The following is a 23,160-nucleotide window of genomic DNA, read 5'->3' on the forward strand; positions in this document are numbered from 1 at the left end:
GACTAGACTGGTCTTCAGATTCCAGGCTGCTCCTTCTCCAGAATTCAGTTCTTCACCCTTCTCCTTTACGCTAGGGTTGCTTTTTCTTTGGTTTTTTTTTTGCTGTTTGTTGCTGTTGTTGTTTGTTGCTCCAACCAAATGTCCCTTTGGCAAAGCTCTACACCTGCCCATGTTTGAATTCTGTCTGGTGTGAAGGAAAGTCAGCAGGCTCCTTCTTCCCAGGGTGTGACCTCAGGAGTCTTATCGCCTTTGGCCTAAGAAATGTTTTGTTTCTGAATAAACGATTTCAGACTTCACCTCCTGGAAAAGCATGCAGTGTATGTGAGTGGGAAACCCAGGATCGGCTCCCTTTGAGCATCAGGGGCTCCATTCGACTACAGTAGCCAATGCTTGGGAAGAGAAATTCGAGAGGCTCGGCTGTTCCTCAGGGAGATGTGCCTGGTCTCCAGTGAGCCCTGTTGCTTTCATGTAAAGGGGACATTGCAATGGGACATAGCTCCCAAAATCATCATATAAAATCCATGCTTGCTTTTCAGGAGCCTCTTCATCACTCTGTCTTGGATATGTGTACTCTTAAACCCATGCCAGTCCCAAGGGGAGCATGATGATAAGCCTAATATAGTCCTGATGATGGTTGATGACCTTGGGATTGGGGACCTGGGCTGCTTTGGCAATGACACAATGAGGTATGGCTTCAAGCTGAGTCATGTTATTTCATCTGTTGTCTGGGCTTGGGAGGTTGGTAAAGTTTTATGACTACATCACATGGAAAACCAAATTCATGGGTTGCAACTTGGCCTTAAAAGAAGCAAATAATGTTAAAATCAGGCCTATTTGGATTTGAATCTTGGGTCTGCACTTATCGGTTGTGAAATCTCGAGCAAGTTACTTTTTTTTTTTTTAAGATTTTATTTATTTATTCATGAGAGACAGAGAGAGAGAGGCAGAGGGAGAAGCAGGCTCCCAAGGAGCAGGGAGCCCGATGCGGGACTCGATCCCAGGACGCTGGGATCATGACCTGAGCCGAAGGCAGACGCTTAACCATCTGAGCCACCCAGGTGCCCTCGAGCAAGTTACTTAACCTCTGTGTGCCTTGCTTATCTTTCTTGTTGGTTGTGCACACAGGTGGGTATTATACAGGTGTGAGTTCATATGTGCAAAGCATTTAGAGTAGATACCTGGTGCATAGTGGGCCCTCTGTAATATGCAATATTATGAAGAGTGATGAGTTTTTAAAAGATTTATTTATTTTAAAGAGGGAGAGAGAGTGGGGGAGGGACAGAGAGAGAGAGAATCTCAAGCAGACCCCCACTGCTCACGGAGTCCAACTCAGGGCTTGATCCCATGACCTTGAGATCATGACCTGACCCGAAACCAAGAGTCCTCTGCTCAACCGACTGAGCCACCCAGGTGCCCCTAATGAGTGATGATTTTTATGCATACTTCTACTTGGTGGAACTGGTCATCTTATGCTTCCTAACTTTGGAAGACTTTTAAGGTGATATCCTTCTACTTTAAGTACAGGCACTCTGAAAGAAGAAAAAACATATGTGAAACAGAGTCAGGGCTCTGTAGTAGGCGACAAAAGCCATTGACAAAAGCTGTTGATATCATGCCAACACCACGGCTTAGGAGAGCATCTCAGCAAGACGTGTGAATCCTATACTTTAATAATTCCATCTTGTTCTATCATCTGTCTCATGAAGAAAACTAGGTCTCACTACATTTTACTGGCATCCAGCCAAGTGACTCTTCTGTAGAAGTCTGTCTGATGGTCTCCTATCTCCAGTTATCTTTACAGGAAATGACAAGGCAGGGGCTGCAACCTTCATCTAGAGCAGGAACATCTGTCTACAGAACATGTGCATCAAACTCGTCCTTGTGTCTATAAGTAGCTAGGCATAATTAAGGTCTGTAAGTCATTAGCCTTAATTTAACAGTCCACAGACACGTAAGTTTTTAAATATGTATTTTAGAAGGCAGTGCCATATACTCAGTAGACACCATACTGCAGAAGTAAATTATATCAACCCTGCAATAGACTGCCAGTGCCTAAAACCTCAGCTGTTTTTTTTCCATGATGTGGGGAGAAAAAGGAAATAGGACTCTGTGTGCAGTTTCTTTTTCTCCTGTTCTGAGCTCAGGGAATCATCATAAACAGAGGTGTTGGTTTTTGCCTCTGTCTGTGTCTCCCCTCCTCCTCTCTGCAATTCTGTTTCTGTTTCTCTTTCCAGGACGCCTAACATTGACCGCCTAGCCAGGGAAGGAGTGCAGCTGAATCACCACATCTCTGCAGCCTCCATGTGCACCCCAAGCCGGGCTGCCTTCCTCACAGGAAGATACCCCATCCGATCAGGTGTGTAGATGGACCAGCCTCTGTTACCCTCTGCGGACACATTAGGATTCAAGGAAATGAAAATGTAGCTAGTCCATTTCGAAAAACTTGCCCCAAAAAAGTGCAAACACACACACACATGCACACGCACGCACACGGCTATGTCTATTCACCCCATGCTGACTGTGTATCCTGAGTGTCCTGTGATCAGGCTAGGTGGGACTTTCCATCCTAGGGCAAGAATGAGAAGCTGTCTTGGAAGGAAGTAATTAAAAAAATGCATCTGCATTAATTGGGGGTGTCATGAGGAGGACCTGCCAGAATGTCTCAAACGTTCATCACACATTTTAACCATTGTATAGATGTAATACGTCTTGTTTATTCATCCCTCAGTTGATCAACCATTGGATTGCTTCTGGCTTTAGGCTCTTATGAATAGTTCTGCTGTGTACCTGCCCGTACACGTCTTTGACTCAACACATATTTTCAGGTCTTTTGGATACATACCAAGGGGTGGGACGGATGGGCCATATGGTTATATTTTCAAGGGTGATCAGACCGGCTATGGTTTATGGGCACAGATTCTGTAGTTTAAGAGGAAGCAGAGCATACAATTCATAGGTCAGTGTTTATGTCCAATTCTTAGTCAAGCTTGAGAAGCCCCTTGTCCAGCTCCTTGAGGGTGTCACGTAACCTTTTGTATCCCGTGAGGTTGATGATATCTTGCTTAGCTGGTGCTAAGGTGAATCAGGTCTGGTAAACATTAAATTCTTTATTCTTTGTTTTCTTATGGTAAACTTATAGGTGATTTGACTCCTTTTTTTTTCTGCGCTGCTCACTGTATGTAAAACTAGCTTCCCTAACATTTAGAAGGAGATGGTTTCATGTAGAGGGCATGGTTACCAAATCTAACTTGGAAGACTTTTCTCTTGCCTCCTTGTATCTGGCCTTTAAACAGTGGGAGCTCCCTCTCTGAAAGTCTCCATTCGAATTGTCTCTCTTGCTTTTATCTAGAATTTCTCTTTCTTTTCACCCACTTTGTCCTGTCTTATTCAATTTCCTCTGCACTCCCAGATTTTGCTTCAAGGTTGGGCCGCCATTTTGGAAGGAAGCCAGGATAGGTCAGTTTAGGGAGTTCTTCAGGCCGGATTGCTCCAACATTTTCAATACACCCAGAAACCTTCAATCACTAGCAGTAGGACTGGGAAAAGTCCTTCTGTTTTTGCTCTTCAGGGGAACACCTGATGGCTATTCTGAGGTTCTTCGGTTACTGGATCCTTCAGAAACTGGTTTGTTTTCTTCTGCTTCTTTTCTGTAAAAAGTAGGTTTTGGGCTTGTGGTTGACATGTCCCCATCTACCTGTCACCTAGATTTGTCATTAGTGATGTCCATGGGGATGAGCAGTTTTCTTTTCTTATTGCTCTGTTTTTGGGAAGGAATGGAGATGTTCAAAACTATGTGTCCACTCTTCCTGGATGCCCCAATGTCAATGTTTTTGACAGACATTTGGCTTATCCATCTTTTGTACAAATACAGCTAAAACCTATTGTCAGAAAAAAGAATCCATTATCGAAACAGTAGGGTTTGAAGTTTTCATGAGATTTCATTTTTTGGCTCCTTTTCCAATACGGTGATTCCCCCACCAAGGGTAGCCTGTGTTGGATGTTCAATCATCAGTGTCTATTGAAATGACACCCCGTGTCATCATAAACATGCTGGAAGTTATGTGTAGACCGCTATTTGAATGGTGTGTTTGTGCATGTCTGGTAGTGTTGTGTGTATGCATGGAAGCTTGTAAAGGGGTCTGTAGTGGGGACCAGTGTGAGTTCTGTCTGGGGAACACAATTTTCCTCCCCCGCAGGATGATTATCTGTTCCTCACTTGTTACATTTGCACCTTCCAGCTCCTGAACCCGCCATAACTCACTTCCTCTTCAGCTGATGGACATCTACTCATCTACTGTGTGTGTTCTATTATTTTTTGGTTTTGTTTTTCCATCCCACTTAGGAATGGTTTCTAGTCTAGTGGACCGTGTCATCATCACACTTGGAGTCCCTGCTGGACTCCCTCATAACGAGACGACGTTTGCAGACTTACTGAAAAAGCAAGGGTATAGCACAGCAGTGATAGGTAAGAAGTGGCCAAAAGCATGACTTATTCACTATAAAGAGACAATACGTGTTGTTCTATTCTTTTTTTAAAGATTTATTTATTTATTTGAGAGAGCACAAGTGGGAGGGGCAGAGGGAAAGGGAGAGGGAATCTGAAGCAGACTCTGGGTTGAGCATGGAGCCCGACGAGGGGCTTGATCTCACAACCCTGAGATCACAACCTGAGCAGAAACCAAGAGTCTGATGCTTAACTGACTGAGCCATCCAGGCGCCCCTGTATTCTCTACTTGACGTGGTTTTCTTGGAAATCCTTTATTTCAAAATAAGTGTGCATCTTGGCTATGGCAGAGAAGACCCTCTCTAGGATGTAGGCTCTACATCTGCCATTTTATTGGCTACCTCCGACCTTTCTCTTTACTTTTCAACATTAATCTGCTTCATATATTATATGGTCTTTCTCAATAAATGTATTCCCCATGTCCTCCAGAACTCTCTTTCATTGTTGTGTTTTGCTCACCTGGGACACTCTATCATAATGACCCGCCCCATCCAACACACACTCACACACACATACACACACACACAAACCCTCCTTCCTAAATGGCACCTGTTTATCCTTTTCAGACATAATTCAGGTGCAACAGAAGGCCCCTTCCCACCTGACCCCCAGACCTTGCCAGATGGTCACCCCATGTGTTTCTGTATCACCCTGTGTTCTTCATCTTTGCATAGACCCCACCATACTATGATGGTCTTACTACATTTTATTCTCTGCTGACTCTGAAATCCTTCATCTCACTCACCATGTATGATTTAAGAAATGTGACGAGCCCTCTCAAGAACACACAAATAGCTTTATGCATCATTAACTTCTTATGGAGTGTCAACTTTTGTCTCTACCATATGTCCATCACCCAAATAGAAAAAAAATATATTAAAAAAAAAATGCCTTTTGAAAAAGGTCTACACCCTGTATCTGTCACCTAGATCAAGATAAGGAGCATTTCAGTTGCCTCAGAAAGTTTCCATTGGCCCCTTCCAGTCTGTCCCCCTGGTTTAGCTCCTCCTTTCACCACTCCCACAGCTTAAGAGAGTCAGTGCAGAGGAGAAAACTGTGCTGCTCCCTTTGGCAATGATTAAGTCTGCATTTAGTCTCCCAGTTGCATTGCGTTGGGATGGCAATGATCATGATCCCTAGTTAATTGCACTGCACATTGACAGAATCATTGGTAACTTACAGGCAGAAGGGATGTCTGAGAATAAACCATCTCCCTAATTTCAAAGATAAGGAAATTGGTTCTTTCCAAGGCTGAGAGACACATGAGATGTTTTAATGCAAATGTTGCACAATAAAATCAGATTTGTCCAAGTATTCAAGCATCTCTGTGCTTGAATATTTTCTCAATATAAGTTCTCTTGCCCACCTCATTATTTCATTAAAATGGAACCATGGATGTTGTACGGATGTCTTTTTTCTCACTGCCAAAGATGATAGATGTCAACCAATGATGACCCATTGGAAGCTAAACTTACTGTCCCCATTTCAGAGCCTGGGTTTCAATTGGCATGAAAATAACATGCCATTTTATTTTACTATTTTTTGGGGGGGCTAAATACATATGCTGTTTTATTAATTATTTTAAAATATGGCAGACTAGTACCCTCTCATTACTTTTGTTATTTTTTGTTTTTGTTTTTGTTTTTTATTTTTTTTCAAGCCATTGATACGTTTATTAACTCACATAAAATAAATCTGAGGTAGGGTCATTCCAGAGTTGGTTAATTCTGGGGTTCAACAATTATTTCAAGGACCTCAGTTTCTTCCACTTTTTCCATTTTTTTATTATTAACATATAATGTAATATTTGCTTCAGGGGTACAGGTCTGTGATTCATCAGTCTTACACAATACTCAGCACTCACCACAACACATACCCTTCCCAATGTCCATCACCCAGCCACCCCATCCCTCCCATAACATGCCATTTTAAATCAATTTTTGTAGCCAATTTGACATTGATAAGAGAAGACAATCTTAGTGGAGGTGCAGGACAGAAAAACCTGGACCATAGCCTTGCTTCTCATCTGTTTACCCCCTCAGGTGCTCAGAGATATGAGTACATGCATCCTTCACGTGGTTCTAACTCCACACAGGGAACCATTCATGTTTTAGTAGATACACACGATCATACTCTCTTAGAGTCCACATGCCAACAGGATGGCCATGGGTCTTTTTGTTACTGTTCAAGGTGTGGCAAGTTTTATCAAATAAAGTTCAGTGAACTTTAGTAGGAGACCTGGGATTTCCATCCAGTGAACGATCCAACCATCTATCATCCATGCTTGACCCATTCTCCATCATTCATCCATATCTATCATCTATCTATCTATCTATCTATCTATCTATCTATCTATCTATCTATCATCTATCTACCATCTATCTAGCTATCATCTATCATCTATCTATCTATCTATCATCTATCCATACTCCCTGTTGTCCATCCATCTTATATCATATACATCTCATTATCTAATATCAATTATCTACCTACCTACTCACCTATCTATCCACCACGTATAATCTACCCTGTCTCTGTCATGTATTTATCTTTGTTGCTATGATTTTTTTCTTTCTGTGAATGAGAAACTGCCCAGTTTACATCCTTACTACAAACTTACAACTGTATTTTCCTCCCTTGATTTTTCGTCCTATCTGGTCACTCACAACCAGATCCTAACACAAATTTCTGTGAACTATAGGAGAGCAAAAGATGAATTGGGTGCTGAACTCAGATTTTTAGGCAAAAGAAAACTATTTGCTGCTCCATTTTTGTGCACAAGTCATTCGTTTTGAAGGAAGAGTACTCACGTGGTCTTCATGGTGTGCGAACATACTATGCTTTATTTGTCTGTTTGTAATTTCAGGCAAATGGCATCAAGGCTTAAACTGCCAGTCCCGACATGACCAGTGCCATCATCCATATCATTATGGGTTTGATTACTACTATGGCATGCCATTCACTCTGATTGACCCCTGCTGGCCAGACCCCTCTCGTGACACAGAATTAGCCATCGAGAACAAAATCTGGCTTTGTGTGCAGCTGGTCACCATTGCTGCATTCACTCTCACCTTGGCGAAACTGAGTGGTTTGATCTGTCTTCCCTGGTCCCTCATCCTCTCTATGATTCTTTTTATTTTTCTGCTGGGCTACTTTTGGTTCTCCAGTTACACATCTCCCCTGTACTGGGATTGCCTCCTAATGCGAGAGCACGACATCACCGAACAGCCCATGAAGGCAGAACGAGCTGGCTCCATCATGGTGAAGGAGGCGATTTCATTTATGGAAAGGTAAAGGTAATTTACAAAAAAAAAAAAAAAAAAAAATCCATGTATCTTAATGGATTTAAGACAGAGTATTTTAAAGACAGGAGTCTTTTAAAAACATGACTCAATGAGCATTTTTTTTTTTTTAAGTAAAAGGTGATGATTTGAACAATATTGAATTAAGAAATGGAATAGTACGAGCTAGGGCTAGACAATACAATACTGTATGTTTTGGAGGCAAGCTGGACTCTTCGTGCAGTACCTAAGGAGGGCCATCTCGTTTGAGTTCTTGTTATTAAAAATCACAGTTTCTCCATTGGTCTTGAAATTCATATTTAGTCAGACCAAGCAGGTAGACTCACACTAGACTCAAAATTACAAATCTGGCTTGTTAATTTATAATGCATGCATATGCATTTATATGCATACTATCTGCCTATTAACGCACAATAGAAACTAGATAGTAGAATAAGTTGACCACTGCACTGTTTTCCTACTAGGAAAGAAACTTCTCTGAGGATTAAAATCAGAGGGCTTATCATTGAGCACGAGGTATGTAAAGGATATTATTCGGCTGAGATCAGTGGTGATAATTATAAAGCCCAATGCATCCAAAACATAATTGCTGGAAACTTTCCAAAGGAGTCACATTTATGGGCCTCCAGTTGTTGCATTTTTTTTTTTTAAAGACTGTGAACACATTTTGTACTCACCATTTCAACATTGCCCAAGGCTTTACCTTTACCAATCACCATCCTGCGGTCTGGACTTCAAAGACAAGCTCACAGTTAGTAATGACAACAGATGTACAAGCCCATGATAAGAAATAAGCTAATGGGCATAAATCCAGGTGCTATCAGTCCAAACTGTAGAGAATTTCCAAGATATCAGGGAGGCCGTACTTGAGAACATATCTTAACTGAATCTTCAAAGGTGAGCAAGAACAAGTTGGAGAACAGGTACCAGGCATTACTGCATGAAGCTCAAGCACAAGGAAAATAGGTCCTCAGCTAACGAGGACAGCAGATAATGCAAATGCCACTCTGAAAAATTTCTGGGAATGGGAAAAAACGAATTTTTTATAAAAGTTGTACCATGGTGAGCTGGGTTAAATGGCATCCCTCCAAAATTCATGTCCACCTGGAAGCTCAGAAAGTGATCTTATTTGGGAATAGGGTCTTCAGAGGTGAAATTTGTGAGGATGAGATCATCCTGGTGGTAGGGATCTGTAAGCTGGTGTGTTTGACTGGCAAGTAGAGTTGTCTGGTGGTGTAAAGGATCTTGGGCAACCTGTAGCTAGCTTTTTCTTTACCTTATAGCCAAGGTGGGCACAATACAAATTTAGACTCTGAGAGAGATTAAACCGCCTTTGCATTGTAGATGCAACGGAATGGCTGGTTTCTTTTAGGGCAAACTCATTTCCTGGAAACTTCCATATGTACAGAGGTGCAGATTCTTTGCAAAGGGACACATTAAAATGTGTCTGAAGACACCTGCACATGTTGTGGCTTGCTGTTTACATTAGTACATCAAGAACAAATGCTGGGGTGTGAAAATGTGCTTCCATCACCAAAACCTCAGAATGTCTATATGATCCACAGTGGCACCATGTGGAAAGTGAACGGGGACTCCGAAGATTTGGAAGCTACTCCATTGATTAGTGATGTGGCCATGAGCAAGTGGCTTAGGTTCGTGGATGCTAGAAATTGCTTTTATCTGGATTCTTGGTGTTTGAGTTTCCTGTGGCTGCTAGAACAGATTTCTGCAAGTGGGAGTGGCTTAAAGCAACACAAGTTTATTATTTTACAGTGCTGGAGGCCAGGAATCTGAATCTCATCTTACGGGGCTAAAAGCGAGGCATTGGAAGGACTAGCTCATTCTGGAGGTTCTAGGGAAGAGTCTGTTTCTCGTCCCAGGTTGGAGGGGCTGCAGGGTTTCCTTGATATATAGCTGTCTGGCTGCATCTCTGCTTCTATTACCTCCTATCCACACTATTTTTTGTCTGATTTTGACTGTATTGGGGTCCTTCATACAAGGACCCTTGTGATGACATTGGGTCCACAACCAGATAATCCAGAATTATCTCCCCATCTCAAGATCCTGAACCTCATCCCATCTGCAAATTTCCTTTTGCAACGTAAAGCAACATCCATATAATCTCAATCCTCAGTACCGCGTGCAAACCATCCTTTTCTTTTAAGGACACCGGTTCTTGGGTTCTGGCCCCACCCTATCCCAGGATGACCTCCTCTCCACTAATTACATCTCCAAAGATCCCATTCTTAAATGAGATCACATTCTGATCCCCCAGGTAGGCACCAGTTTTGAAGGGAGCCATTAAACCCAGCTCACCGTGACCCAACTTTTTTTTCATATGTCATCAGAGAAGAAATTTCCCTAAGAGTGGCATGTGTGTTGTGTGCTGCCCTAGTTAGCTGATGATCTACCTTCCCCGTGGGTTGTCAGGGCTCGAAATGGGTCAACCTCATTTCCTGTGTCCTTTGAGGACACAGGAAGGTATGCAGACAGCTCACCCAGATTGTTCTGTCCATGCTTGCTTGGGAGTTGTGAAAGAGTTGGTGTTTCTAAGAAACCACTCCTGAGCCACCATCCCTTGGTGTGATTCTGGCCTGAGACTTGATCAGCCACAAGAAAAGTGTGCCAAGCGATGCTGAATGGGCTTGTGAGCTGCGTTGTGCCAGGCGGGGCCACTCAGGAATCGAGCCATGCCACACATGTCCTGGGGAGCAGTCCAGATGGTGGAGGATGCTGGCATCCACTCCAGCCAGGATGTTCTCTCCAAGGGCTACCTCATGCTTGCATCCCCCCTCCTGGGGCACATAGATAATGAGTGGACACTGGGTCTGTGGGACAAAAAATGCTGTGGTTCCCCTTCGCAGACTTTGCAGACTCATAAATGGAGCGATTGATGTCTCCCCAGGCACCGCAAAGGACCTTTCCTTCTTGTTTTCTCCTTTCTGCATGTACACGTGCCGCTCCCCACGACGACGGAGTTCATCGGGACCAGCAAGCATGGTTTATATGGGGACAACGTGCAGGAGATGGACTCCATGGTGGGTAAGTGGCAGGACCTACGGAGACCAGAAATCTGTGCTTTGATAGTTCAGGACACCGAGACACGTCCCTCCCTGCCCCAGGCAGCCTCAACGAAGTAGCAGGTGGAAGCCTGCGACAAAGTCGGCACAAAACCACCCTCAATGCTTGCCCTGTCCCTGTGAGTCCCCGAATTTCCATGATACGTATATTAGCAAATCAGACTCAAGTTTTCTGAGAAGGAAGACAGAAAAGCACATGATGCTGGCCTCGTGTGTTGGCAGGACAGAAGCTTTGGGTTACAACATTTTCCAAACGTAGGATGTTGGCATGGAATGGATTTTAGTAAGCAGAGAGGGGCTTTAGAAATCAAGCCTGACCTGGCTGGTTCAATGAGTTGCACACCTGACTCTTGGTTTCAGCTCAGGTCATGATCTCGAGATCCTGGGATCAAGCCCTGCCTTGGGCTGTGTGCTTAATGCAAAATCTGCTTCTCCCTCTCCCTCTGCTCTTCCCCCTGTGCACTCTCTCTCTTTCATAAATAAATAAAATCTTTATTAAAAAAAGAATCCGGGGCGCCTGGGTGGCTCAGTTGGTTAAGCGACTGCCTTCGGCTCAGGTCACAATCCTGGAGTCCCGGGATCGAGTCCTGCATCGGGCTCCCTGCTCAGTGGGGAGTCTGCTTCTCCCTCTGACCCTCCCCACTCTCATGTGCTCTCTCTCTCTCATTCTCTCTCTCAAGTAAATAAATAAAATCTTAAAAAAAAAAAAAGAATTCAATCCCGACCAAAGGGAAGCCAGTAAAATATTGTGAATTTGCAGTCTTAAAGATATAGAACACATTCCGGGATTTTTTTTTTTTATTTTTTAAAGACTTTATTTATTGAGAAAGGGAGAGAGAGAAGAAGAGCAGTGGGAAGAAGAAGCAGACTCCCCGCTGAGCTGAGAGCCCAATGCCAGGCTTGACCCTAGGACCCCGAGATCATGACCTGAGCCGAAGGCAGATGCTTAACTGACTGAGCCACCTCGGCACCTCTAAAAATTATTTTAAATATAAATACTATTTAATGAAACATAGGCACATATGTCTATACTTAAGAAGGCATATGTGTATGTGGTATGTGTAGTGGATGTGATCACTAAAAACAGGCAAACAAAGAATAAAACCGAATTCTATTTGCTTTAAAATTTTAAATCAAAGCAAGGTGTTCAAAATATCTAAGCTAATAAAACAGACATTAAGGCACCAAATAAGGTGCTCTGGGTGCGGTTTGATCTCCATGGGATTTTTTTTTTTCCGTGGTGTTCAGTAATGACACAGCTATCCGTGGGTGTGCTGAATATTTGCGGGAAAGCCATATTTTGAAAGAGTGTCCCTGAGGTTCACAGACCTTTGGTACCTATGGGCTGTGAATGTGTTGTCTGTCCAGTTGGAACTGAGCTTTCAGGAAAATGGTTATCTGTTTCAATATGTAATTTCAGAAATACCAAAACATTTATTTTTCTCCAAAATATCCACCTTGGAAGCTAAAACAGAACTCCATGTCTTGGGAATTGCTGCTCTCCTTGTTAGAAAGTTTTGTTAGAAAGTTTTATTGATTCCTGATAGGGATATCATACTGATGCATTTGTTAACGTGCCCTTTTAACCCTTAAACAGTGGGGTCTATTGATTGAATGAACCCTTTGATGCATGGGACGTGCACTGTTCCAAGTGTGTTCTGGAGGGATCCCCATAAACATTCTAGGAGATGGGGACCATACTCAGCATTGTTATCCCTCTTGGCAGATGAGGGAACAAGGGCACAAGATATTGGGGGCTTGCTCAAAGTTACAGGACAGGTCTGGGGGAGCCAGGATCAGAACCTACTCATTCTTATTTGCTAGCTCAGCAGCTGCTGGTGTAGGGCCACACATTATGGACAGAGATGAGGAAACATGGCTACATTCTTCTGAAGCATCCCATAACTCCTCAGACTCCCACAGGCTGTCATTTCACAGGTGATGGGAAAGCTTCAGAAACTCCCTCCCACACCCTCCACCTGGCTTCCTGCTTCCTCAGACCCAGGTAGGGTCTTCCAATTCAAATGACATCCCCAACAGGACCCAGGGGAAATCCTCTGGTGCCTAATTAGTCATGCATCCAAAACGAGTCTCTGAGAATTCAGTAGCTCAGAGCAGGTTCCTCCAGAACGGGAGGAGAGGGTGAGTGTCCAACATGAGGCAGAAGGGTGAACCATGGGAGCAAGAGGAGAGGCTTGGCTGGACCGGTTTGCAGAGAAGATATGCTGGCTGGGATTGCATTCTGGGCTGGGTATGCAAGTGCAGCAGGTGTGCTCGGCAGCAGGTGCGCTCGGCAGCTCCCATGGGCAGGGCCAAACTGTCTGAGAAAGTTACGTGCACACGGAAATACCAAGACACATGTATGAAATGCATACTTAAAATGTAAGTAGATATGATAAATATGACACCCCTATTTCCAGCATCACCGAAATCTCTAGGGTTTCCAACATAGATAGTTATATTCTTTACAGGTGTCAAGTAACTTTGAGGGAGATTTAAAAAATAATTAGGTAGTTGCCATGGAAATGATTAGCACCTGTCTAGCATCAACTGAAGCATGTGTGTGTGTATATTTATAGTATACAGTATCCATAATATATAATATTTGTGTATATATTTGTATTATGCAGTATCTACAATATATAATATTTGTATATATATTTGTATTATACAGCATCTATAAGATAATATATAGTTGCATATATTTTTGTATTATACAGTATCTATGGTATATAATATTATAATATAATAAACACAATGTATAATACATAACAAATATATAATATTATATATAACTCATAATCAATGTAGAATATATAACATAATACATAACAATATAATTCATAATATAAATTTATGTAATATACTATGTATAATAAAAATTCAATGACTGTATAAATATATAATGTCTATAACTATTTACATAATCTATTTCAGTTGATGCTAGAAATATACATATTATATTTATAATATAAATTTATTCTTACATAAAGGAGTTAAACATTTCCATGGCCGCTACATAATTATTTTTTTAAATCTCTTGAAATACTAAGAATAGAAACATCCCAAACTAACTTGACAACTGTAATGGATATGATTATCTATGTTGAAAACTGTAGAGAGTGTAATAAAACAAATAGTTGTATGCATACTGCATGTTATAATCACAATTATGTTATATCATGTATAATATATACTATAGTTACATTATTAGTATATACTATTAATATATTATCAGTGTACAACTATTAGTATATTTTCATCTATTATTTTATATATAGATTATATACAATATTATAATTAAATATCCATATTACATATTATAGACATATAATAATAGTTTGATTACACTCTCTAGGGTTCTCAGTATAGACAATTATGTCCATTAATGGTATCAACTTTGGGTCTTATTCTAAGTACACGTGTATTTAGGTTTTCTGTTAATTTCATTAATCAAGTAATCTTAAAAATATGAGTTATAATAATAATAACAGATAAAGTCTTCTTTTATAGCCGATATTAATAAAATAGCTTCAACGTTTTACCCTTAAGCATAATTTGGCCAATGCTTTTAATTGGCTCTGTTCTCAATGTTTTGAGAGATTTTTAAAAAATTATTAACTGGGGGGGCCTGGGTGGCTCAGTGGGTTAAGTGTCTGACTCTTGGTTTCAGCTCAGGTCATGTTCTCAGGGGCTGAGCCTTGCATCAGGCTCTGCGCTCAGCGTGGAGTCTGCTTGAGATTCTCTCTCTCTCCCTCTGCCCCTTTCCCTACTCTAGCACGTGTGTGCTCTCTCATAAATAAATTTAAAAAATCTTTTAAAAAATTATTAATTAATAACCATGAAAATACTTACATGCTTGCCAGCATCACTGTAAATATATACTTCACATATGTAATATAATATAAAATATAATGATATAACATATACATGTATTATTAGTAATGGTATATCATGTTCTATATAATGTAATGCGTACATATATCATTAGCATATGATATTATTAATAGCATGCTATATTAGTATATACTATAGCAATAATATAAATAATAATATAGGCATTGAGAAAATACATGTTATTGACATAATTAGGTAGTATACTCCTAGTACAGAATTAGTGTAATATTATAATTAGTTTATTATGCTTATATATATATATATATATATACCCTAATATATATGCACAAACATGTATGTCCTACAACGTTTCTCTGTTAGAAATATGCACCAAAAGTAATACTTTTTCTTTATGTTAAAAATAACCCATTTCAAGATACGGTAAGTGATAGAGTATTATTCATAGCAGCTCCAATATCAACAATCAATATATAGAAATACATTTAAAAAGTAAGTGATCGCATTGAACACAACTGAGTCCTTAGAGAAGACTTCAGTAAATAGAAATATACCACATTCTGGATGGGAACGGTGACTCTTAAAATATTAGTGATTCCAAAATTAATATCGAAGCTTAATGTGATTCTAATGAAAGTATCCATTACTCTTACTTGGGGAGCCCGCCTTACCAAGATGATGATGAAGTACACAGAGGGGAACAAAGTGATAAGAAACAAAACTGCCCAAGGACATCTGATGGGAGGCCAGTTAAGAGAAAGGATCAAGATCCACTTGCGTTGTTGCAAAGAAAGAGTTAACAAAAATAGAATTTAAGGGATGCCTGGGTGGCTCCATCGCTTAAGCATCTGCCTTCAGCTCAGATCATGATCCCAGGGTCCTGGGATCGAGCCTTGTGTTGGGCTCCCTGCTCAGAGGGGAGCCTGCTTCTCCCTCTCCCACTCCCCCTGCTTATGGTCCCTCTCTCGCTGTCAAATAAATAAATAAAATCTAAAAAAAAAAAAAAATAGAACTTAAAACACTAAACTACATGCAGAAGGTTTGACTTTCAGATCAGGAGAGCAGAAATAGGTGGCCCTGGAGATGGTCCAATGAGGAGGAGAATGTAGCGTGGAGGAAATTAACTCAGGGTGGCAGGGTTGGAATATCTTGGGCAAAGTAGGTGTTGGGGGTTGCACTGTGTCCCCCAAAAGAAAGGTCCACGTCCTAATTCCTGGAATCTGTGAATGCTACAGTGTTTGGAAATAGGGCCTTTGCAGATGGGATCAGGTTACGGTGAGGTCATTAGGGTGGGTCCTAATGCCATGGGACAGGTGTGCTTGCGAGAAGACAAGAAGCACGAACACAGACATACCACAGAGGACCCGTCTGCCATGTGAAGGCCCAGATGCATACATGGATGAGGAGCCCACGTGAGCACAGAGCTGCTGGAACACCTTGAAGTCACAACAGAGGCAGAGACCTTGAGACTTCCCGAAATACCAGAAGTGTGCATCATGAACAGCTCACCTGACGCTCCTTGCAAACAGAGGAACTTTTAGCAATGATGTAACATGGTGTCATTCGTTAATAAAGGAGTCTGTATAAATCGAGAACAGAACCAGTGAAACCCCCAAAAGAAAAATCAGCAAAAGCTCAATATAACTTGTAAGTTAAAAGTATAAATGTTGGTGTCCACATAATAAGACAATAAAAAATAAATGATTATTAGGCAATAGTAGTGTAACAATGAATACTAGTAAAATCATAAAGAATGAATCCATTTTCACTCCCAATTTAATATAATCATCTGTCCAACATGAGGCACTGATGAGGAATTCAGAAAACGTGGCTATTCTTGAGCTCACACACCACCCACTGGAAGCAGGTGCATCATGGATGAGAAAGAGTTTTGTAGTGAAATGCACCCCAAGTCGGACTGGTGTTATAGCCCAAAGCTCATGATGACATTCATAATATGTGTCCCTTTTTTTTACTATTTCAGGCAAGATTCTCAATGCCATCGATGATTTTGGTCTGAGGAACCACACGCTTGTCTACTTTGCATCAGACCACGGGGGACATTTGGAGGCACGGGTGGGCCATTCCCAGCGTGGTGGGTGGAATGGAATATACAAAGGTGAGGAGTGGGAATCGGGAGTGGGGTATGGTTGTGAATAAATTCTCCCATGTTCATGATAATGGGCATCCATGAAGTGAACAGATGAACTCCTGAAAAAGTGAACAAGTGCATTTTATTTGACTCTGGGTAGAATAAAGTGGAGCAAGTAACCAACAGTACATTATGGGGGAGGCTAGCCCTTCTGCTGAGGGTGCATCTAGAAATCTGCCTCCATGGCCACCCTGTGAGATGATAAAACATCAACATAACCACATGCCTTTGAATCGACTCACTGATTCCACGTACAAGGCTGTTGATAGAAGATTCAGTGTGGTAGGCAGAGTACAGAGGACGAAACCCAGAGGCTCCTTGATGATTAAGGAAGCTTGGGTGCCCTCTTGTGAGGGTATGGCTTAGCACACAAAGTAGCAAGCCTGTGTCTGGTTTTTTAATTAAATGCACAGATACCAGCCCCATGTCCGGGCGTGGCAGTTAGTGCATGAAAACATACTCCGTTAGCCACCACATTGGCCTGGTCCGTAGTATGCACCTTGATGTGGTAAGAAAATTATCTGGAAAATGTTCAGCGCATGCTATCCTATCTATTGGAAGACATGTCAAAGTTTTTTCCAGAGGAAAATATAATACTCATGCTTTGCCACTGAATGCAAAACAACCCAGCCTAGATTTGCATGAATAATGATAATATAGATTCAGTAGGAAATAATGATTGTTGCATGAATGGGATAGTCTCTGCCTCAGTCTGGCCATAGGGCATGGTTGTCTGCTTTTTTAGGGCTTCTGCAAGTAAAGTGCCTACTTAGGAAAACAAATAAATCCCATAAGGGAAAGTGTTCTTGTTGAACTCTATTTTTACCTACGGAGACATCTTTTTAAAAATCTCCATTTCTCCACGTGCTGTGATTGAAACTCTACTTTAAGTAATTTAATGAACTAATAAAACTCCATTAAGACCATAGAATGGCCATTCCACCTGGTTCGCTCAAGGGAACCCTAGTTTATAACTCTTGTCTTGGGGTCATTGTTGCCTCCTGGGTCCATGCTCTATAATACCCTGGTTTGGGGTAATAAATTAGCACATACCTATACTATTCTATTCAGTTTGTTTTCAGGGTGCTGGATTCAGCAGGGAACAAAACCAAAGAATCAGTGCCTTCGTGGAACTTACATTTTAGTGGAGGGAGGCACACCAGGAAAAAAGAGAATATGTAAATTCTATGATATGTTATAGGATAGCAAAGGTCTCCAAAAAAAGGAAAGAAGAGCAGAAAAACTTCTGGGGTTGCGGGGGGGACTGTCGTTTTAAAGGAAGTTTGCCACCGAGAAAGTACCTTTGAGCAAACGTATGAAGGCGGCTGGGGACATAGCAGGTGTATTTGTTGGGTAACAGTGTTGTAGGCAGACAAAACAGCCTGTAGAAAAGTCGCATACGGAATACGATAAGTAGTCAATTAAAAACCTATCAGCAGCCCAGGGAAAAGTAAATCCACGGACACGTACGGCAGGACTCTGTACGGGGTGGGCTCTGAGCACATGGTCTGCATTGATACTCATTTACATTTCTACGCAGTCTTGCTACTGCGACCACTTTAACTGGCACTCTGTTACCTCACCTTATAGGTGGGAAAGGCATGGCCGGCTGGGAAGGTGGAATCCGCGTTCCGGGACTTATCCGCTGGCCGGGAAGATTGCCAGCTGGGAAAGTGATTGAGGAACCTACAAGCTTAATGGACGTGTTCCCCACGCTAGCGGCCGTGTCGGGAGGCATGGTCCCTCAGGACAGGTGATGCCACACCCTGTGTTCACATCATCTTTGTTCTCAGAGCATTCGGGACAAGAGCAACAAAGTCTATCTTAACAGGTTAGATGTTGTCCCCGGTACCTAGGGAAGTTTAGCTTCATCTCTGGCTAAGTCTATTGAGCGTCATTGATGTAGCAGACAACAGTCTTAAATGACTACGGCACATTCCACACACTGGATGGCCTTCACTGGGGAGGACAATGGACAGAGGGAGATTGGAGATGAAGTTGTGGTGGGCAAAACGCTCTTGCAAGTAAGAGAAGAAACGATTTGCTGCACTCTATTGTGCAAGATCCAGAAGGCAGACATCAAGGTAGGTCATTCCATGGGTGCTTAGAACTCTGTTGTGACTATTTTGAATTTGAGCAAGAGGAGAGCCTTCCTATCACATGGCGCCACTCCCTGGGAGCCAATGACCAAGGCAGGCTTGCAGGTGACCTCTTCATAAGTTTATTCTAGCAGCTCCAACCCACTGCCACGTGTCCCTTGTAAGTCCAAAGACCGATTCTAATGTGTCCTTCTTCAGGCAAGGGACCTCATCTCTTTCGGAAGCAAAATAGAATGCATCCCGAAGCAAATCAGAAACAGCAACAAAGAAAGACCTCCTCATTGTTTTTTCTTCTTACCTTCTTTTTAGCAAATCATAGGATTTATTGAGAATTCATATAAAATAACAAGAGAATGCAAGTCACCTCTACTAAGAAGTGTATCTATCAATTTCAGCTAAATGACCTATTTAAAAAATAGTAATGTGAGTGCAAATGTAGTTTTTTTTTTTTAACTGAGCCAATCATAGTCATAAAAATAACTTTCCACTCTATCAGTGGGGTTCACTGACTTTGGGACATTGCTATACTTTATATATTGGACTCACAAAAGGTTATGCAGAATTATAATCTCAAGAAATAATGTCGTCTGAGCTCTGATTAGGATTTTCCTTCATAGAATTGATCTGGTTTTTATTTTTTTCAGAATTAGCTCTAAAAATGTCCTATCTTTATTCCCCATATTTTTTTTATTCGTCAATGGACAACTGAGGTGAAGGACTCCATGCGATTCTAAAAGCAAACTTGGTTCTTATGATTAAAGTTGCATTGGACATTTGCATAGAGGTCTTTGTGTAGACAGCAATGCTTTATTTCTTTGCAGTAAATGCCCAAGAGCGGCAAATCTGGGTCATTTTATCAATAATGTGCTGATATATTATTGATATATTTTTATGAGAAGCTTGTCGGATTGACTTTCAAAATGACTGCCCCATCTGGCATTCCTGCCAGTGACGTGTAAGATTTCCAGTTGCTCCACATCTTTGGTCACACTTGGTATGGTCACTCTTTTCCATCCTAACCATTATAATAACTGTGTAGTCAAATCTCATGGTGGTGTTAGTCTCTGTTTCCCTCATGATGAATGATGTCGAACACCTCTCCGTGTACTGGCCATCCATGTCCCTTCTTTGTGAATTATCTATTCAAATCATCTGTCCATATGTTTCCCATACATTGGGAATTTTATTTTCTTATTGTTGAATTGTAAGAGTTCTTTATATATTGTGAACACAGTTCCTTATCAGATCTGTGTTTTGTCAATCGTATCTTCCATTCTGTGGCTCGCCTTCATTCTCTTACATTATTATCTGAAAAGCAGGCATTTTCAGTTTTGATAAGGGTCAATTTACTCTTTTTTTCTTTTATAGATTGTGATTTTTATAATATTTTTTAAAAGTATTTTTCTATTCAAAGGTCACACAGATTTTCCTCTATGATTTCTTTAGTTTCAGGTTTTACATTTAGGTTTATGGTCCATATTGAGTTAATTTTTTATATAGTTTGAGGTATGGGTTGAGATTTATTTTTCTTGCATTTAGATATTCAGTTGTTCTAGTGCCATTTAAGGAAAGACTGTCCTTCCTCGACTGGATTACCGTGGACATTTGTTGAAAATCAATTGCTTGATATATGCATTAGTCTGTTTCTTAGACTCTCTTGTTTCACTGATTCCTATGCGCACCCTTATGACCATGCTACACTGGCTTGATTACCCTTGTTAAATTTTGGTAAATTTTGGAAATATTTAGTTGAATCCTCAAACTACTTTCTTCTTTTTCAAAATTATTTAAGCTATTCCAGATTGTTCTCCCATGTCAGTTTTAGAATACATTTCTCACTTTGTACAGAAGAGCCGTCTGGGATTTTGGCTGAGATTACATTAAATCTATAGATTGCCTTGTTGAAAATCAAGATCTTAACAATGTTGAGTCTTCCAATCTATGAACGTTGTTTCTCTCTCCTTTCAGTTCTCTTATCAGATGTTTTGTGGCTTCAGCACACGAAATTTTAGTATTAGAAAAAGGTATCCCTCAATATTTCATGTTTTGTGATGCTGTAGTAAATGGTATTTTAAAAAATGTAACTCCCGGTTGTTCGTTGCTAAGATACAGAAATAAAATTCTATACTGGTGATCTTACCAAACTTAATTAGTTCCATAGATTTTTAAGGGATTATAAACACAGGCAATCATTGTATCTGAGAATAAAGACAATGTTATTTCTTTTACTATCATATTTAGGATGATGTGACACCTATTATTGTATTTTTTATTACAAGGTAGGTTTTATTTTTTTCTAACGTGAGGGAGAAGATCTGTTTTCTAATATAGGTTAAAAAGCATCAGATTTTTAGAGGTTCATTTTTTTTAAAGATTTTATTTATTTATTTATAGAGAGCAAACAAAAGAGCGGGAGGGACAGAGGGAGAGAGACAATCTCAAGCAGACTCCGTGCTGAGCCCAGAACCTGACGCAGGGCTTGATCTCACAACCCTGAGATCATGACCTGAGCTGAAATCAAGAGTCAGACACTCAACTGACTGAGCCACCCAGGCGCCCCTAAGAGGTTCTACAAGATCACGTTTCAGGGTAGCAAGGCAATTGCAGATGAAATTTTGATTTGTGAAGTCATCAGGAACACTGAGCTTTTGAGACCTTCTGTGGCCAGAGACCCAAGTGCTCTTTAGATGGACACGCATTGACGCATTCCTCTGTCTTGTCATTTCACTGCAAAAGCTTAGAGTTTTATTTTTTTTAGTTTTTTTTTTCTCCTGTCTTTCCCATGAGAATGCAATGTCCCTGACAGTGTGCATGGATTTCCGGAACAGTCAGCACACTGTGCTCTGGGCCCAGGAAATGTCATGGAATGCACGGAGCATCCCTCCAACAGCTCGCTGGCCCACCTCCCTCGCCTGATGTCCTTTTTGTGTGTGTCTGCAGGGTGATTGATGGCCGGAACCTCATGCCCTTGCTTCAGGGTGAAGTGCAGCGCTCGGAGCATGAGTTCCTGTTCCATTACTGTGGCGTGTTTCTCCACGCTGTGCGCTGGCACCCCAAGGACAGTGAGTACCTGTGGATGCCAAGATCACGGTCGCTCAAGTCCACGCTCAGCACTTTGTTCCTTTCTCCCTCCCCCTCACCCCCAGACCAGTCCTTTTATTCTGGGGTGACCACTGAAAATACCTTCTTGGAAAACTTTCCAAGAACCACTCTCTTTAGAAAGGCAGGGGGATGTCTTGAAGAAATATGCATTTTGAGAAGCAGAACGAATGGATGCTTCCAAACGTCAAGTTGTACTACAGGATTCTGATTTCTTAGTATTGTTCTAAAGATTGAATGATATATAGCGTTAACTTGTGGGCAAAGAGAAAGACCAGGACAAATGCTTGAGAAGGTAGAAGAGCACAAGCTCTTCTGAACTTCTTCTGAGCACAAGGTCAGTTGGCACAGGGATTGGATGTCTCTGACGTGTCTTTTCTGGTCCAGGTGAGGCAGTGTGGAAGGTTCATTATGTGACACCCATATTCCAGCCACCGGGAGCTCAAGCCTGCTTTGAGACTACCTATTGCCGATGTTCGGGCAACCTGGTCACCTACCATGACCCTCCTCTGCTCTTCGACATCACCAAGGACCCCTCTGAGTCCACACCTCTGACGCGGGACACGGAGCCCTTGTTTGATGCAGTGATCCAAACGGTGGCCAACGCTGTGAGGGAACACGAGAAAAGCATCCTTCCTGTCCAGCAACAGTTGTCGGGATTGAATTATGACAACCTGTGGCTGAAGCCTTGCTGTGGTGTGTTCCCGTTCTGTCTGTGTGACACGGAGGGGAGCACCTCAGCTGTGGGGGCGTAAGGAGGAGTAGCAATTGAGATCGGGCAGCCAACATCAGCTGATGTTGGCACCTGCAAAATTTCAAGGAAGGAACTGGAGAGCCAATGGATTTGTCTACCGCTCCAGATTACTAAATGCCCATTGGTTGTGACGGTGTCTGTTAACTTCTTTTCTGCTCTTGGTGATAAGTATGTATCTAAACATGTCTTTTGGTGTTAGAAAACAAGCATTCAGATCCTTTGGCCCCATTGGCTCTGCTGCTCTCCAAAGCAAACTCTCCATGTAAGGTCCTGTGTACATCCAACTAGTTGCTTGGGAAAGGGAAAATGCCAACC

General features: G+C 41.5%; 1 protein-coding gene across 1 annotated transcript; it reads left to right on the forward strand.

The window, feature by feature from the left end:
- The first annotated feature begins 546 nt into the window (after window positions 1–546).
- ARSF (arylsulfatase F) lies at window positions 547–22,846 on the forward strand. Its single transcript, XM_064574801.1, has 9 exons — window positions 547–686; window positions 2,235–2,356; window positions 4,343–4,465; window positions 7,371–7,794; window positions 10,712–10,848; window positions 16,726–16,860; window positions 18,484–18,646; window positions 21,933–22,054; window positions 22,479–22,846. The coding sequence occupies exons 1-9, from the start codon at window positions 628–630 to the stop codon at window positions 22,844–22,846; spliced, it is 1,653 nt and encodes a 550-aa protein (XP_064430871.1). The 5' UTR covers window positions 547–627.
- The last annotated feature ends 314 nt before the right edge of the window (window positions 22,847–23,160 follow it).

The sequence above is a fragment of the Mirounga angustirostris genome, unplaced genomic scaffold, assembly GCF_029215605.1.
Source record: "Mirounga angustirostris isolate CCGP_5_RB_7025 unplaced genomic scaffold, mMirAng1.0.hap1 SCAF_11, whole genome shotgun sequence".
In the NCBI taxonomy this organism is placed as follows: Eukaryota; Metazoa; Chordata; class Mammalia; order Carnivora; family Phocidae; genus Mirounga; species Mirounga angustirostris.

Bases quoted from the DNA above. Each gene is read 5' to 3' on its own strand.
- ARSF (XM_064574801.1), top strand. From the start codon at position 628: ATGATGGTTGATGACCTTGGGATTGGGGACCTGGGCTGCTTTGGCAAT. The intron at 687-2,234 runs GTATGGCTTCAA...TTCTCTTTCCAG, and splicing joins TTTGGCAATGACACAATGAG to GACGCCTAACATTGACCGCC. The intron at 7,795-10,711 runs GTAAAGGTAATT...ATGTCTCCCCAG, and splicing joins GCGATTTCATTTATGGAAAG to GCACCGCAAAGGACCTTTCC.